This window comes from Panulirus ornatus, chromosome 28 (assembly GCF_036320965.1).
Source record: "Panulirus ornatus isolate Po-2019 chromosome 28, ASM3632096v1, whole genome shotgun sequence".
Classification (NCBI taxonomy): Eukaryota; Metazoa; Arthropoda; class Malacostraca; order Decapoda; family Palinuridae; genus Panulirus; species Panulirus ornatus.
The window spans coordinates 12,373,384-12,387,944 of record NC_092251.1 but is presented as its reverse complement, the minus strand read 5'-3'; the positions used below and the strand labels follow the sequence as shown (position 1 = coordinate 12,387,944).

General features: G+C 40.5%; 1 protein-coding gene across 6 annotated transcripts in view; it reads right to left on the bottom strand.

Moving 5' to 3' along the window:
* Positions 1–14,561, bottom strand: part of LOC139757844 (uncharacterized) — a 255,572-nt gene that overhangs the window by 229,060 nt on the left and 11,951 nt on the right. For all 6 annotated transcript variants that reach the window (XM_071678740.1, XM_071678743.1, XM_071678741.1 and 3 more), the window contains exons 2-3: positions 11,457–11,538; positions 8,709–9,020 (exon numbers count right to left, since the gene is read on the bottom strand). In XM_071678740.1, the coding sequence (XP_071534841.1) occupies positions 8,709–9,020; positions 11,457–11,538 (394 nt within the window). The remainder of the gene's footprint in view (positions 1–8,708; positions 9,021–11,456; positions 11,539–14,561) is intronic.

Here is a 14,561-nt window from a genome sequence, read left to right as displayed (position 1 = left end):
AACCTTCGCCCCCTCCCCCACCCATGATTCACTTCCGCTTCCATGGCTCCATCCGATGCCAAATCCATTCCCAGATATCTAAAAGACTTCACTTCCTCCAGTTTTTCTCCATTCAAACTTACCTCCCAATTGACTTGTCCCTCAACCCAACTGTACCTAATAACCTTGCTCTTATTCACATTTACTCTCAGCTTTCTTCTTTCACACATTTTACCAAACTCAGTTACCAACCTCTGCAATATCTCACTCAAATCAGCCACCAGCGCTGTATCATCATTGAACAACAACTGACTCACTTCCCAAGCTCTGTCATCCACAACAGGCTGCATACTTGCCCCTCTTTCCAAAACTCTTGCATTCACCTCCCTAACAACCCCATCCATAAACAAATTAAACAACCATGGAGACATCACGCACCCCTGCCGCAAACCAACATTTACTGGGAACCAATCACTTTCCTCCCTTCCTACTAGTACACATGCCTTATATCCACAATAAAAACTTTTCACTGCCTCTAGCAACTTGCTCTGTACATGCCTTCACCCTCTCGATCAATATCCTCCCATACAATTTCCCAGGAATACTCAACAAATTTATACCTCTGTAATTTGAACACTCACCTTTATCCCCTTTGCCTTTGTACAATGGCAATATTCAAGCATTCCGCCTCAGGCAACTCATCATAAGCCATACATATGCTGAATATCCTCACCAACCAGTCAACAACACAGTCTCCCCCTTTTTCAATAAATTCCACTGCAATTCCATCCAAACCCGCCGCCTTGCCGGCTTTCCTCTTCTGCAAAGCTTTCACTACCTCTTCTCTGCTTACCAAACAATTCTCCCTGACCCTCTCACTTCGCACACCACCTTGACCAAAACACCCCATATCTGCCACTCTATCATCTAACACATTCATCAAACCTTCGAAATACTCACTCCATCTCCTTCTCACATCACCACTACTTGTTTTTACCTCCCCATTGGCCCCCTTCACCGATGTTTCCATTAGTTCTCTTGTCTTACACACTTTATTTACCTCCTTCCAAAACATCTTTTAATTCTCCCTAAATTTTAATGATACTCTTTCAGCCCAACTCTCATCTGCCCTCTATTTCACCTTCAGCCTCTTTCTTTTATACATCTCCCACTCACTTGCACTATTTCCCTGCAAAAATCGTCCAAATGCCTCTCTCTTCTCTTTCACTAACAATCTTACTTCTTCATCCCACCACTCTCTACCCTTTCTAATCTGCCCACCTCCCACGCTTCTCATGCCACAAGCATCTTTTGCGCAAGCCATCACTGTTTCCCTAAATATATCCAATTCCTCCCCCACTCTCCTTACGTCATTTGCTCTCATCTTTTTCCATTCTGTACTCAGTCTCTCCTGGTACTTCCTCACAAAAGTCTCCTTCCCAAGCACATTTACTCTCACCACTCGCATCACCCCAACATTCTCTCTTCTTTTCTGAAAACCTCTACAAATCTTCACCTTTGCCTCTACAAGATAATGCTCAGACATCCCTCCAGTTGCACCTCTCAGCACATTAACATCCAAAAGTCTCTCTTTCATTTGCCTATCAATTAACACGTAATCCAATAACGCTCTCTGGCCATCTCTCCTACTTACATACGTATACTTATGTATATCTCTCTTTTTAAACCAGGTATTTCCAATAACCAGCTCTTTTTCAGCACACAAATCTACAAGCTCTTCACCATTTCCATTTACAACACTGAACACCCCATGTACACCAATTATTCCCTCAACTGCCATATTACTCACCTTTGCATTCAAATCACCCATCACTATAGCCCAGTCTTGTGCATCAAAACTGCTAACACACTCACCCAGCTGCTCCCAAAACATTTGCCTCTCATGATCTTTCTTCTCATGCCCAGGTGCATAGGAACCAATATTCACCCATCTCTCTCCATCCTCTTTCAGCTTTACCCGTATCAATCTAGAGTTTACTTTCTTACACTCTATCACATACTCCTACAACTGTTTCAGTAGTGCTACTCCTTCCTTTGCTCTTGTCCTCTCACCAACCCCTGACTTTACTCACAAAACATTCCCAAACCACTCTTCCCCTTTACCATTGAGCTTCATTTCACTCAGTCAAAACATCCAGGTTCTTTTCCTCAAACATACTACCTATCTCTCCTTTTATCTCATCTTGGTTACATCCACATACATTTAGACACCCCAATCTGAGCCTATGAGGAGGATGAGCACTCCCCACATGAATCTTCTTGTTACCCCTTTTAGAAAGTAAAAATACAAGGAGGGAAGGGTTTCTAGCCCCCTGCTCCCATCCCCTTTGGTCGCCTTCTACGACACGCGGGGAATGCGTGGGAAGTATTCTTTCTCCCCTATCCCCAGGGATAATTGTGCAGACATATCTGGTTATATATCTGTGCATTACACATGACAGACTGAGTGTGAACGAATGTGGCCTTTGTTGTCTTTTCCTAGAGCTACTTTGAGCATGCGGGGGGAAGGGGGATGCCATTTCATGTGTGGCGGGGTGGCAATGGGAATGGACGGAGGCAGCAAGTACGAATATGTGCATGTGTATATATGTATATATATGCATACGTTGAAATGTATAGGTATGTATATGTGTGTGTGTGGGTGTGTATGTATATACATTTGTATGTGAGTGGGTTGGGCCATTCTTTCGTGTTTCCTTGCACTACCTCGCTAACATGGGAGACAGCGACAAAGTATAATAAATAAATATATATCTGGCTAATTTATAATTCTACCATCCTATTTACCACTACCATAAATTACTCCAATCTACAAAAAGGTTTCATTCCTACACACTGGAAACAAAAAAATTCATAAAATATCATTTCTCAACAGACTACCATCATAAAAAATTCCCCAAAACACCTTGAAGCACTAAAAATGCTACAAAACACATTTTTCATTCCAACTTTTGGTGTAAATAATCAACAAAAGCCAATACAATAGCATCACCATAAGTAGAACAATCTGAATATGTTCAGCTTTTTATGCAGCACCAGCATGATTCAAATCCAAGCAGCATACCTGACCATCTCGCAAATTGCAAATCCAAGCCTAGTCTGCACCTGACCAGTGCCAAAATGTTTTTGATGAACTGGTAAAGCCTGGTGCTATCGAGAAAGTAGTTCTATTTTCCTGAGGCCTTATTTTGGCTACCATACAAAAAAAAAAGTGATGATACATCAAATAACATCAGTGGATGGAAGCATACGCAGAAATTCCTCAAAGACATAATAACGAGGTTTCCCATCAAAGCTTGGTCAACTTACCCTTATTGAAATTTCTGAAAAAATCAATTTCAAAATGTTCACTTGAATATCATAATCTTTTCCAACTTGATAACAAGAATAATATTTCTAATATGAGATATACTGAGATATAAGGAACAGAATGCCTTGTTCGGTGTTTGTTTTGGGAAGTGACAAAGTTAAAAAAAAAAGTTTGAGGTCTACCTGCATCCTACAATATAAAGCAACTTAAGCTCTGCTTAATGAAGTATTGTAGTTTGCTCCAAAATACATATGTTTTCCATATTCCAAGCTATGTGGCAAAAGTGATCAGTTAAACCACACAAATGTTACCACAGAAAAACAAACTAAATAGTATCCTGTATACTTACGTACAAAGTGTACTGCAGATATTTCAGGCTACAGCAGGGTTCTTGTGCACAGATTTACCCTCTGTGAAATGAGTTGCTCTAAACTTTTCAAAACCATTTCAGCACACCCCCTTCAGACCTAACTACATTCTTTATATTACCACACCTCTATTTTACCCCTCTATTACATACTATATCAAACCACTTCATTTCATTCCAACACATTCATCCCCCTCCATACAGAAGTATCACCTGTAATATAAAATGACCAGATCTGGTACAGTTAAATCCAATATTCCCATGTCAGTACCTCATCATCATTAGATGCTCCAAAATAAAATCTTTTTCTTTCTTTTAAACTATTCGCCATTTCCCGCGTTAGCAACAGAGGACTGGGCCTTTTTTGGAATATCCTCACCTGGCCCCCTCTGTTCCTTCTTTTGAGGGGAAAAAAAAAAAAAAAATGATCTTGAAATTTTTTTTTGTTCAATGAAAGGAGAAAAATTTGAGGTGAAGTGTTTTAGATATCTGAGAGTAGACTTGGCAGCGAACAGATCTGCAGCAGCAGAAGTGAGTCATAGGGTGGGGGAGGGGATGAAGGTTCTGGGAGCGATGAAGAATGTGTGGAAAGAGAGAACAACATCTTGGAGAACAAAAATGGGTATGTTCCATGGCTGTGTGGCATGGGATATAGATAGGGTTGCGCAGAGGAGGGTGGATGTATTGGAAATGAAATGTTTGAGAAAAATATGCGGTGTGAGGTGGTTTGATTGAGTAAGCAATGAAAGGGTAAGAGAAATGTGTAGAAATAAAAAGTGTATGGTTGAGGAAGCAGAAGAGGGTGTGTTGAAATTATTTGGACATAAGGAGAGACTGAATGAGGAAAGGTTCACAAAGAGGATATATGTGTCAAAAGTGATGGAAACAAGGATAACCAGGAGACTAAATTGGAGACAGAAGGATAGAGCAAAAAAGATTTTGAGCAATCAGGGTATGAATATGCAGGAGGGTGAAAGGCATGCTAGGAATAGAGTGAAATGGAACGATGTGGTATACTGGGGACAACAAGCTGTCTATTAACTGAACCAGGGAATGTGAAGCATCTTGGGTAAACCTTGGCAAGGTCTGTGGGACTGGGATGTGGAGAGGGAGCTGCAGTTTCAGTGCATTACACATGATATCTTGTGTATGGATGTGAGCGAATATGGCCTGGCACTACCTTGCTTATGCTGAGGGTGGCAATGCTGTTTCCTGTGGGATGGGGTGGTGCTGGGAATGGATGAAGGCAAGCAATTGTGAATATGTCTAAGTGTGTATGTATTTGTATGTATATGTGTATATGATATGTGTTTGTGCATGTATGGGTGTTTATGTTATTTTGCTTTGTCGCTGTCTCCCGCAATAGCGAGGTAGCACAAGGAAACAGACGAAAGAATGGCCCAACCCACCCACACACACGTATATACATACACGTCCACACACGCAAATATACATACCTATACATCTCAACGCATACATATATGTATACACACAGATATATACATAGATACACATGTACCTAATTAATACTGTATGCCTTTATTTATTCCCATCGCCACCTCGCCATACATGAAATAACCCCCTCCCCCCTCATGTGCGCGAGGTAGCGCTAGGAAAGACAACAAAGGCCCTATTCGTTCACACTCAGTCTCTACCTGTCATGTAATAATGCACTGAAATCACAGCTCCCTTATCACATCCAGGCTCCACACAACTTTCCATGGTTTACCCCAGACGCTTCACATGCCCTGGTTTAATCCAATGACAGCACGTCGACCCTGGTATACCACATCGTTCCAATTCACTCTATTCTTTTCACACCTTTCACCCTCCTGCATGTTAAGGCCCCGATCACACAAAATCTTTTTCACTCCATCTTTCCACTTCCAATTTGGTCTCCCACTTCTCCTCATTCCCTCCACCTCTGGCACATGTATCCTCTTGCTCAATCTTTCCTCGCTCATTCTCTCCATGTCACCAAACAATTCCAAAACACCCTCTTTTGCTCTCTCAACCACGCTCTTTTTATTACCACACATCTCTCTTACCCTATTATTACTTACTCAATCAAACCACCTCACACCACATCCACCCTCCTCCACACAACTCTATCCATAGCCCACGCCTCCCAACCATATAACATTGATGGAACCACTATTCCTTCAAACATAACCATTTTTGCTTTCCAAGATAATATTCTCGACTTCAACACATTCTTCAATGCTCCCAGAACTTTCGCCCCCTCCCCAACCCTATGATTCACTTCCGCTTCCATGGTTCCATCCGCTGCCAGATCCACTCCCAGATATCTAAAACACTTCACTTCCTCCAGTTTTTCCAAGCAAACTTACCTCCCAATTGACCTGTCCCTCAACCCTACTGTACCTAATAACCTTGCTCTTATTCACATTTACTCTCAGCTTTCTTCTTTAACACGCTTTACCAATCTCAGTCACCAGCTTCTGCAGTTTCTTACACGAATCAGCCACCAGTGCTGTATCATCAGCGAACAACAACTGACTCACTTCCCAAGCTCTCTCATCCACAACAGACTGCATACTTGCCCCTCTTTCCAAAACCCTTGCATTCACCTCCCTAACAACCCCATCCATAAACAAATTAAACAACCATGGAGACATCACACACTCCTGCCGCAAACCTACATTCACTGAGAACCAATCGCTTTCTCTCTTCCTACACGTACACATGCCTTACATCCCCGACAGATACTTTTCACTACTTCTAACAACTTGCCTCCCACACCATACATTCTCAGTATCTTCCACAGAGCAGCTCTATCAACTCTATCATAAGCCTTCCCAAGATCCATAAATGCTACATACAAATCCATTTCCTTTTCTAAGTATTTCTCATATACATTCTTCAAAGCAAACACCTGATCCACACACCCTCTACCACTTCTGAAACCACACTGCTCTTCCCCAATCTGATACTCTGTACATGCCTTCACCCTCTCAATCAATACCCTCCCATATAATTTGCCAGGAATACTCAACAAACTTATACCTCTGTAATTTGAGCACTCACTTTTATCCCTTTGCCTTTGTACAATGGCACTATGCAAGCATTCCGCCAATCCTCAGGCACCTCACCATGAGTCATACATACATTAAATAACCTTACCAGCCAGTCAACAATACAGTCACCCCCTTTCTTAATAAATTCCACTGCAATATCATCCAAACCCGCTGCCTTGCCAGCTTCCATCTTCCGCAAAGCTTTTACTACCTCTTCTCTGTTTACCAAATCATTCTCCCTAACCCTCTCACTTTCAACAAACCTTCAAAATACTCACTCCATCTCCTCCTCACATCACCACTACTTGTTATCACCTCCCCATTAGCTCCCTTCACTGAAGTTCCCATTGATTCCCTCGTCTTACGCACTTTATTTACCTCCTTCCAAAACACCCTTTTATTCTCCCTAAAATTTAATGATACTCTCTCACCCTAACTCTCATTTGCCCTCTTTTTCACCTCTTGAACTCATTTGCATTATTTCCCTGCAAAAATCGTCCAAATGCCTCTCTCTTCTCTTTCACTAACAATCTTACTTCTTCATCCCACCACTCACTACCCTTTCTAATCTGCCCACCTCCCACGCTTCTCATGCCACAAGCACCTTTCGCGCAAACCATCCCTGCTTCCTCAAATACATCCCATTCCTCTCCTGCTCCCCTTACGTCCTTTGTTTTCACCTTTCACAATTATGTATTCAGTCTTTCCTGGTACTTCCTAACACAAGTCTCCTTCTCAAGCTCACTTACTCTCACCACTCTCTTCAACCCAACATTCTCTCTTCTTTTTTGAAAACCTCTACATATCTTCACCTTCACCTCCACAAGATAATGATCAGACATCCCTCCAGTTGCACCTCTCAGCACATTAACATCCAAAAGTCTCTCTCACACGCCTTTCAATTAGCACATAATCCAATAACACTCTCTGGCCATCTCTCCTACTTACATACGTATACTTATGTATATCTCTCTTTTTAAACCAGGTATTCCAAATCACCAGTCCTTTTTCAGCATAAATCTACAAGCTCTTCCCCATTTCCATTTACAACACTAAACACCCCATGTACACCAATTATTCCCTCCCTCAACTGCCGCATTACTCACCTTTGCATTCAAATCATCCATCACTATAACCAGGTCTCGTGCATCAAAACCACTAATACACTCAATCAGCTGCTCCCAAAACACTTGCCTCTCATGATCTTTCTTCTCATGCCTAGGTGCATATGCACCAATAATCACCCATCTCTCTCCACCAACTTTCGGTTTTACCCATATCAATCTAGAGTTTACTTTCTTACACTTTATCACATACTCCCACAACTCATGTTTCAGGAGTAGTGCTACTCCTTCCCTTGCTCTTATCCTCTCACTAACCCCTGACTTTACTCACAAGACATTCCCAAACCACTCTTCCCCTTTACCCTTGATCTTCGTTTCGCTCAAGAGCCAAAACATCCAGGTTCCTTTCCTCAAACATACTACCTTCCTCTCCTTTTTTCTCATCTTGGTTACATCTACACACATTTAGACACCCCAATCTGAGCCTTCGAGGAGGATGAGCACTCCCCGCATGACTCCTGCTTGTTTTCCCCTTTAGAAAGTTAAAATACAAGGAGGGGAGGGTTTCTATATTAATATATGTGCATGTGTGGGTGTTTATGCATATACGTGTATGTGGGTGGGTTGGGCCACTCTCTCGTCTGTTTCCTTGCATTACCTTGCTAACGCGGGAGACAGCGACTAAGTATAATAAAAATAATAAATATAAAATGTGTATGTATATGTGTATGTATGGGCATTTATGTATATTATATGAGTGGATGGGCCATTTTTCTTCTGTTTCCTGACGCTAATTGACTGATGCGGGAAACAGTGATTAAATAAAATAATGTTAATATAATCCTTTGGAATTTCTAATGTCTTCCACCAAATTCCAAGCCAGTGATTCCCAACTCCTTCAATAAACAAAGTATCAAATTCCATCTTACCTGCATCTTCTTGCATGCTGGCATCAAGCTGTTCCTCATTATTAACTTCCTCTTCATCATCATGCACCTCCTCTTTTGGGTCTTTCACTTTTTCTTCATCACCTTTGGCCTCATGTGACTCAGTCTCTTTTTGTTCCTTAGTCTCTTCTTTCTTCAGAGACTGCTTTTGTTCTTTAACCTCCTCATGTTCCTGAGATTCTTCCTCATCCTGAACCTCTTCTTGATCCTCCTCTTCATCATCTTCCTTTAGATTTCCTGTATCACCATTAACATGATTTGTCATTTCCTCATCACCATCACCATCTGAAGATTCTGAAAACCCCAGGATAATCAAATGATGTACGTAAATATCATTTTACCACAACTGACACCCCTTACACCTGAGTTATCAAAAAACCAGGAAGGAAGGAAGGAAAGAAGTGCAATTCAATAATTTTCCCATACATCTTTATATTACAAAGGATAATAACATATTCTAGCATTCTTGGGAGTTTTGCATAGTGCATTTAACAAGTGCTTTAAGCATCCTGTAAAATAATCATAAACTATCAATCTAGAATTACATATACAAAACTATTCTGGGTTCTGACACTGTTATTAATCAATGCATCACCTTATTTAAGCCCAAAACAAGAGTACTGAGTGGCAAGTTTCCTGAGCAATGTACAAAGTGTCCATTGACACGTTACTACCAAATCTCATTCCAATTTTTACGATGAAAAACATTATTTCACATTCTATGTTAAGGTAATGAAATGCAAGCAATGCAGCCACCAGTGCTGTATCATCTGCGAACAACTGACTTACTTCCCGGGCCCTCTCATTTCCAATATACTGAATACTCACCGCCTCCCTCAAAAACTCTTGCATTCACCTTACCATCCAAAAACAAACCAAACAACCAAGGGGATAACACAAACCCCTACAGCAGACTGACCTACACTGGGAACCAATCACTCTCCTCTCTTCCTACTTGCACACATGCCCCACATCCCCTACAAAAACATTTTACTGCTTCCAGCAGCTCAACTCCTAAACCATATACACTCAACACCCCCACACACAGCATCTCCATCAACCCATCACAGGCCCTCCCCAGATGCACAAATGCCATATACAAATCCATCTGTTCTTCTAAACATCCTTCACACACACTCCCCAAAGCAAACAATATGTATATTATCCCTGGGGATAGAGGAGGAGCAGTGTGGTTTCAGAAGTGGTAGAGGATGAGTGGATCAGGTGTTTGCTTTGAAGAATGTATGTGAGAAATATTTAGAAAAACAGATGGATTTGGATGTGGCATTTATATATCTAGAGAAGGAATATGACAGGGTTGATAGAGATGCTTTGTGGAAGGTCTTAAAAGTATTACAGAGGAGAGAGATTGGGTCAGTGAAGATTGCTTTGTGGCAGGGGTGTGTGATGTTGCCAAGGTTGTTTAATCTGTTTATGGATAGGGTGGTTTGGAAGGTAAATGCAAGAGTTTTGGAGAAAGAGGTAAGTATCCAGTCTGTTGAGGATGAAAGGGCCTGGGAAGTGAGTCAGTTGTCTGCGTGTAATTTTTTTTGTTTTCAATAAAAAGCAATCTGAACTATTTTTCTTTTATTTTCCGCACCAGGTCTGTTGGACCCAAGGGTAGTGAAGTAGTTCTAACTCGAGACAACAGTGATCTTGAGTTTAGAAAGTCAAGGTACAGGAAAGCCTATAATTTGCACACTCAACAAGAGTGAAGGGTGACCTATTCATCTATCTATATCCCTGATGCCCATTCCCTTCAGGAACTCCTTCAAATGGGTGGCCAGAGAAAGTTTCTGTTATTGGTGTACTCCAATGCCACTTCTTAGCCTTCAATGTCTTACCCTTTACAGGACACTTGTAGAAGACAATACTATTGCAGCGCTTTCATAGGATCCTGCCTAATATTCCTACTAACTACCTTTATCAAATGCTATTACCTATTACTTGTACCTAATGCTTCTGTTTACTGTTCCTATTTACTCCTTTTATTGTCCAACCAAGGAAGGACTAGCACATAGTGCTCACCAAAGGAAAATCAAAAGTTATGAAGATTGATTTGTGTGGGTTCAGTGCTGTCAAGTGTTATGTGTGACAAGGAGACTGTAAGTTCATGGACAGAATGCCAGCAGTTCACATGTGGGTGAAGCAGAGAGAAAAGACAGCTACCTGGGACAGAGGAGCACAACTTGACAACCACTGAAAAGCTAGCTCACTAAACAGTTGTCACAAACCCTTCCAATTCTCAGGCAGGTAGTACCAATTGTGTACATCCCTTCACAGGCGGCTACTACTTTACCTTAGGGGTGAACTGATTACAACCATTTAAATTTTACTTCAGACTGATGATGCAAACTGCGAACAGCTCCTTAAATATGCAGGAATGATAAGAGGTAGGAATGGGGCTAAAAGAGAACAAGAAATTAGGCAAGGAATTTGTAAAAACAAAAAAAAAAAAAAATGTAAAGAAGCACTTTTCTAGTATTAGAGTGGTGGATGAATGGAATATCACAATACAAAGGTAAATGCACACAGCACACAGAAAATTTAAGAAGCTGTAATGATAGTTGAGAAAGTTCAAAAGATGGAGTCCCATAAGTGTAAAACAACCACCCCATACAGTACAAATAGATAACAAACATTTTTTTACTACTTTCTTGAGTAATATAAAGAAAAGTTCAGCATGAAACTACAAACTCTATCAATCAAATCTGAATGAAAAGTACTTACTACGATTTGGTTTTGCTGGAGTACTAGGAAATGTGTTCTCAAACTCAAACTCATCTGGGTTATGACCATCATCTTCCAGTGCCTGCAAAATAAACCAAATCCCAGGTTAAGAGATCTTGTTTATCTTATAAAAAGTCCATTTGTCACTCATCATCTACCTGGGACTGTCATACTATAAATACACAAGTATAGTTCCCAACGATAAGTAGGTGCAAGTAGGCACACCAGTTATATAGATGCAAATCTCTTTACATCTTAAACTGGCGCCCTCTAGCAAGCAGCAGCAACTACGTGATGGCATACCACATGAGCCTAACATATCTTAGTGGCAGTTTAGCGATTGTAGAAGGAAGAAATGCTTTGTTATACTCCCCACTTATGCCCTTTTCATACCTCAAACACCTACTATTGTTGGATATAACCACCTTACAAGTGACAGAATAGCTTCTTAGTAGTATATTACTAGGGAAACAAGCCAAAGGAAATTTCTAATATTACTGGCATGAGCTTGGGATCAGCACATTATTGAGTGAAGAAATTTAATGAAAGTGGAAGTATTGCTACACCAATCCATGTGAAATGCCCTGGAAAGGCCATAAAACCTCTCAACACACTCTGAATGTTCTAAAATATCAAGTGGATGCAGATCCATGCTTCAGCACAAAAACAACTAAAAGAAAAAACCCTAGACTGCATAGTGATGTACTGGTAAGGACAGTACAGCACCAATTACACAAGGACCTTAAAGCTGCATCCCACACTGCTCACAACTAGTAGGTAACAGAAGAAAAGTTGATTTTTGCATGAAATTTGTATATGGGATATGTCTAAGATTAAAAGCGTCTTGGGTGGAGATGAGTCCACCTTTTCTGTGACAAGACACCATGCCAGGCGTGTGTACAGTCAACCAGGATGTTATTCATTTGACTCCAAGTACACTGCAAGAACTATACAGTTACCTGCTTCACTTATGAAAATATGAACACAGAAACCTCAAGCAAACTATGTGACCATCTTCCAGACATTCAAAAAGTGCGAAATTGAAGATTTCATGCAAGAAGGGGCTCCTGGCCAAACTGCTACACCAGTAACTGACTGACTTAAGGACTGTGCAGTGGAGTTTTTCAATGACTAGCCCAGGAATTCACAAACTTGTACATCTACAACTTGCACACAGACCTTTATCCTCTATGCCTTTATACAATGGTGAAATACATGCATTCTGCCATTAATATCTACTCTGAAATGAGTCTGGTTTAATTTCTACAATTAAAAAAGTTTTTGCTGAATAAACAACTGGAATATATATATTTTCTTTTTCTATTACACTTTGTCGCTGTCTCCCATGTCAGCGAGGTAGCACAAGGAAACAGACGAAGAATGGCCCAACCCACCCACATACACATGTATATACATATACGTCCACACACACACATATACATACTTATACATCTCAACGTATACATATATATACATACACAGACATACAAATATACACACACACATAATTCATACTTGCTTCATTTATTCATTCCTGTCACCACCCCGCCACACATGAAATGACAACCCCCTCCCCCTGCATGCGCGAGAGGTAGCGCTAGGAAAAGACAACAGAGGCCACATTCATTCACACTCAGTCTCTAGCTGTAATGTATAATGCACCAAAACCACAGCTCCCTTTCCACATCCAGGCCCCACAAAACTTTCCATGGTTTACCCCAGACACTTCACATGCCCTGGTTCAATCCACTGACAGCACACCGACCCCGATATACCGCATCATTCCAATTCACTCTACTCCTTGCAGACCTTTCACCCTCCTGCATGAGTGTGTGTCTGTGTATGTGTTTGTGAGTGGATATATCTTTCTTCATCTGTTTCCTAGAACTACCTCGCTAACACAGAAATCTGCGATCAAGTATATAGAAATAGAGGAAAATATCAGGTTATGAGAAAGACACAATATATCCCCCAAGGATACATCATGATGGATATCAAGGTGCAATTTTGAAAATGTAGTAAATACCAGTATGCTAAGGATATTCCTTCAAAAACATGGGTAGACTTATACACAAGATACATGAACAAGATCAGGATTTCTAAACTGGAAGTGGTGGGGCTCAACTTGTCCAAAATCTGACTATACCAAAACGTATCAGGTACTTTCATATGATAGTGTTATTCAAACTTATTCACTTATAACAAATAATTATTATAGCCATTCTATAACAAGTAAATTCATGTACCCTTTACATGAGAACAATTATCACACATCTTGATGTAAATCATTTTTCTCTAAGCAAGCACTTTTTCTACCAGAACTATATTTTTTTCATACTAAAAAAATAATGAAATATGTAGAATGTCATTTTTCGATGGATTATTGACAATAACCTGTAGCCTAGGAAACCCAGCTTTTTAGTCAGCACTGTTTGCAGTAACAGGTGTTAGCTCTAACTTGTAATCTGTGATCGAATAAATTTGCATTCTAATTTCACTGTCAACACATCTAAATGACCATCAGATGCCCTTACAAGTAAGGCAGAAGAGAAAAAGGAAGAATAATTCAATATCAGTAACTAAGATAATTCATTATCAGTAACCAAGACAGTTTAGGTGTTGCAAAGGCTTGAACAGGGTGAATTTGCAAAACAGGACTCCCTAAACAATGAAAGCCACCAAAAATCACATCACAAAATCAATGAATTTAGATATATATCTTCAAGTTATATAAATATGAAACGAGGGTTAACATATACGAGGCATCAGCAGCAGGTAGGGTTTACGCAAATATAAAAATAAAATCTGTTTCCCATTTCAGAAAGTTAAAAGAAAGAGACAGGAGGTCAAGAGAAAGGTGCAAGAGGTGAAAAAGAGGGCAAATGAGAGTTGGGGTGAGAGAGTATCATTAAATTTTAGGGAGAATAAAAAGATGTTCTGGAAGGAGGTAAATAAAGTGCGTAAGACAAGGGAGCAAATGGGAACTTCAGTGAAGGGCACAAATGGGGAGGTGATAACAAGTAGTGGTGATGTGAGAAGGAGATGGAGTGAGTATTTTGAAGGTTTGTTGAAAGTGTTTGATGATGGAGAGGCAGATATAGGGTG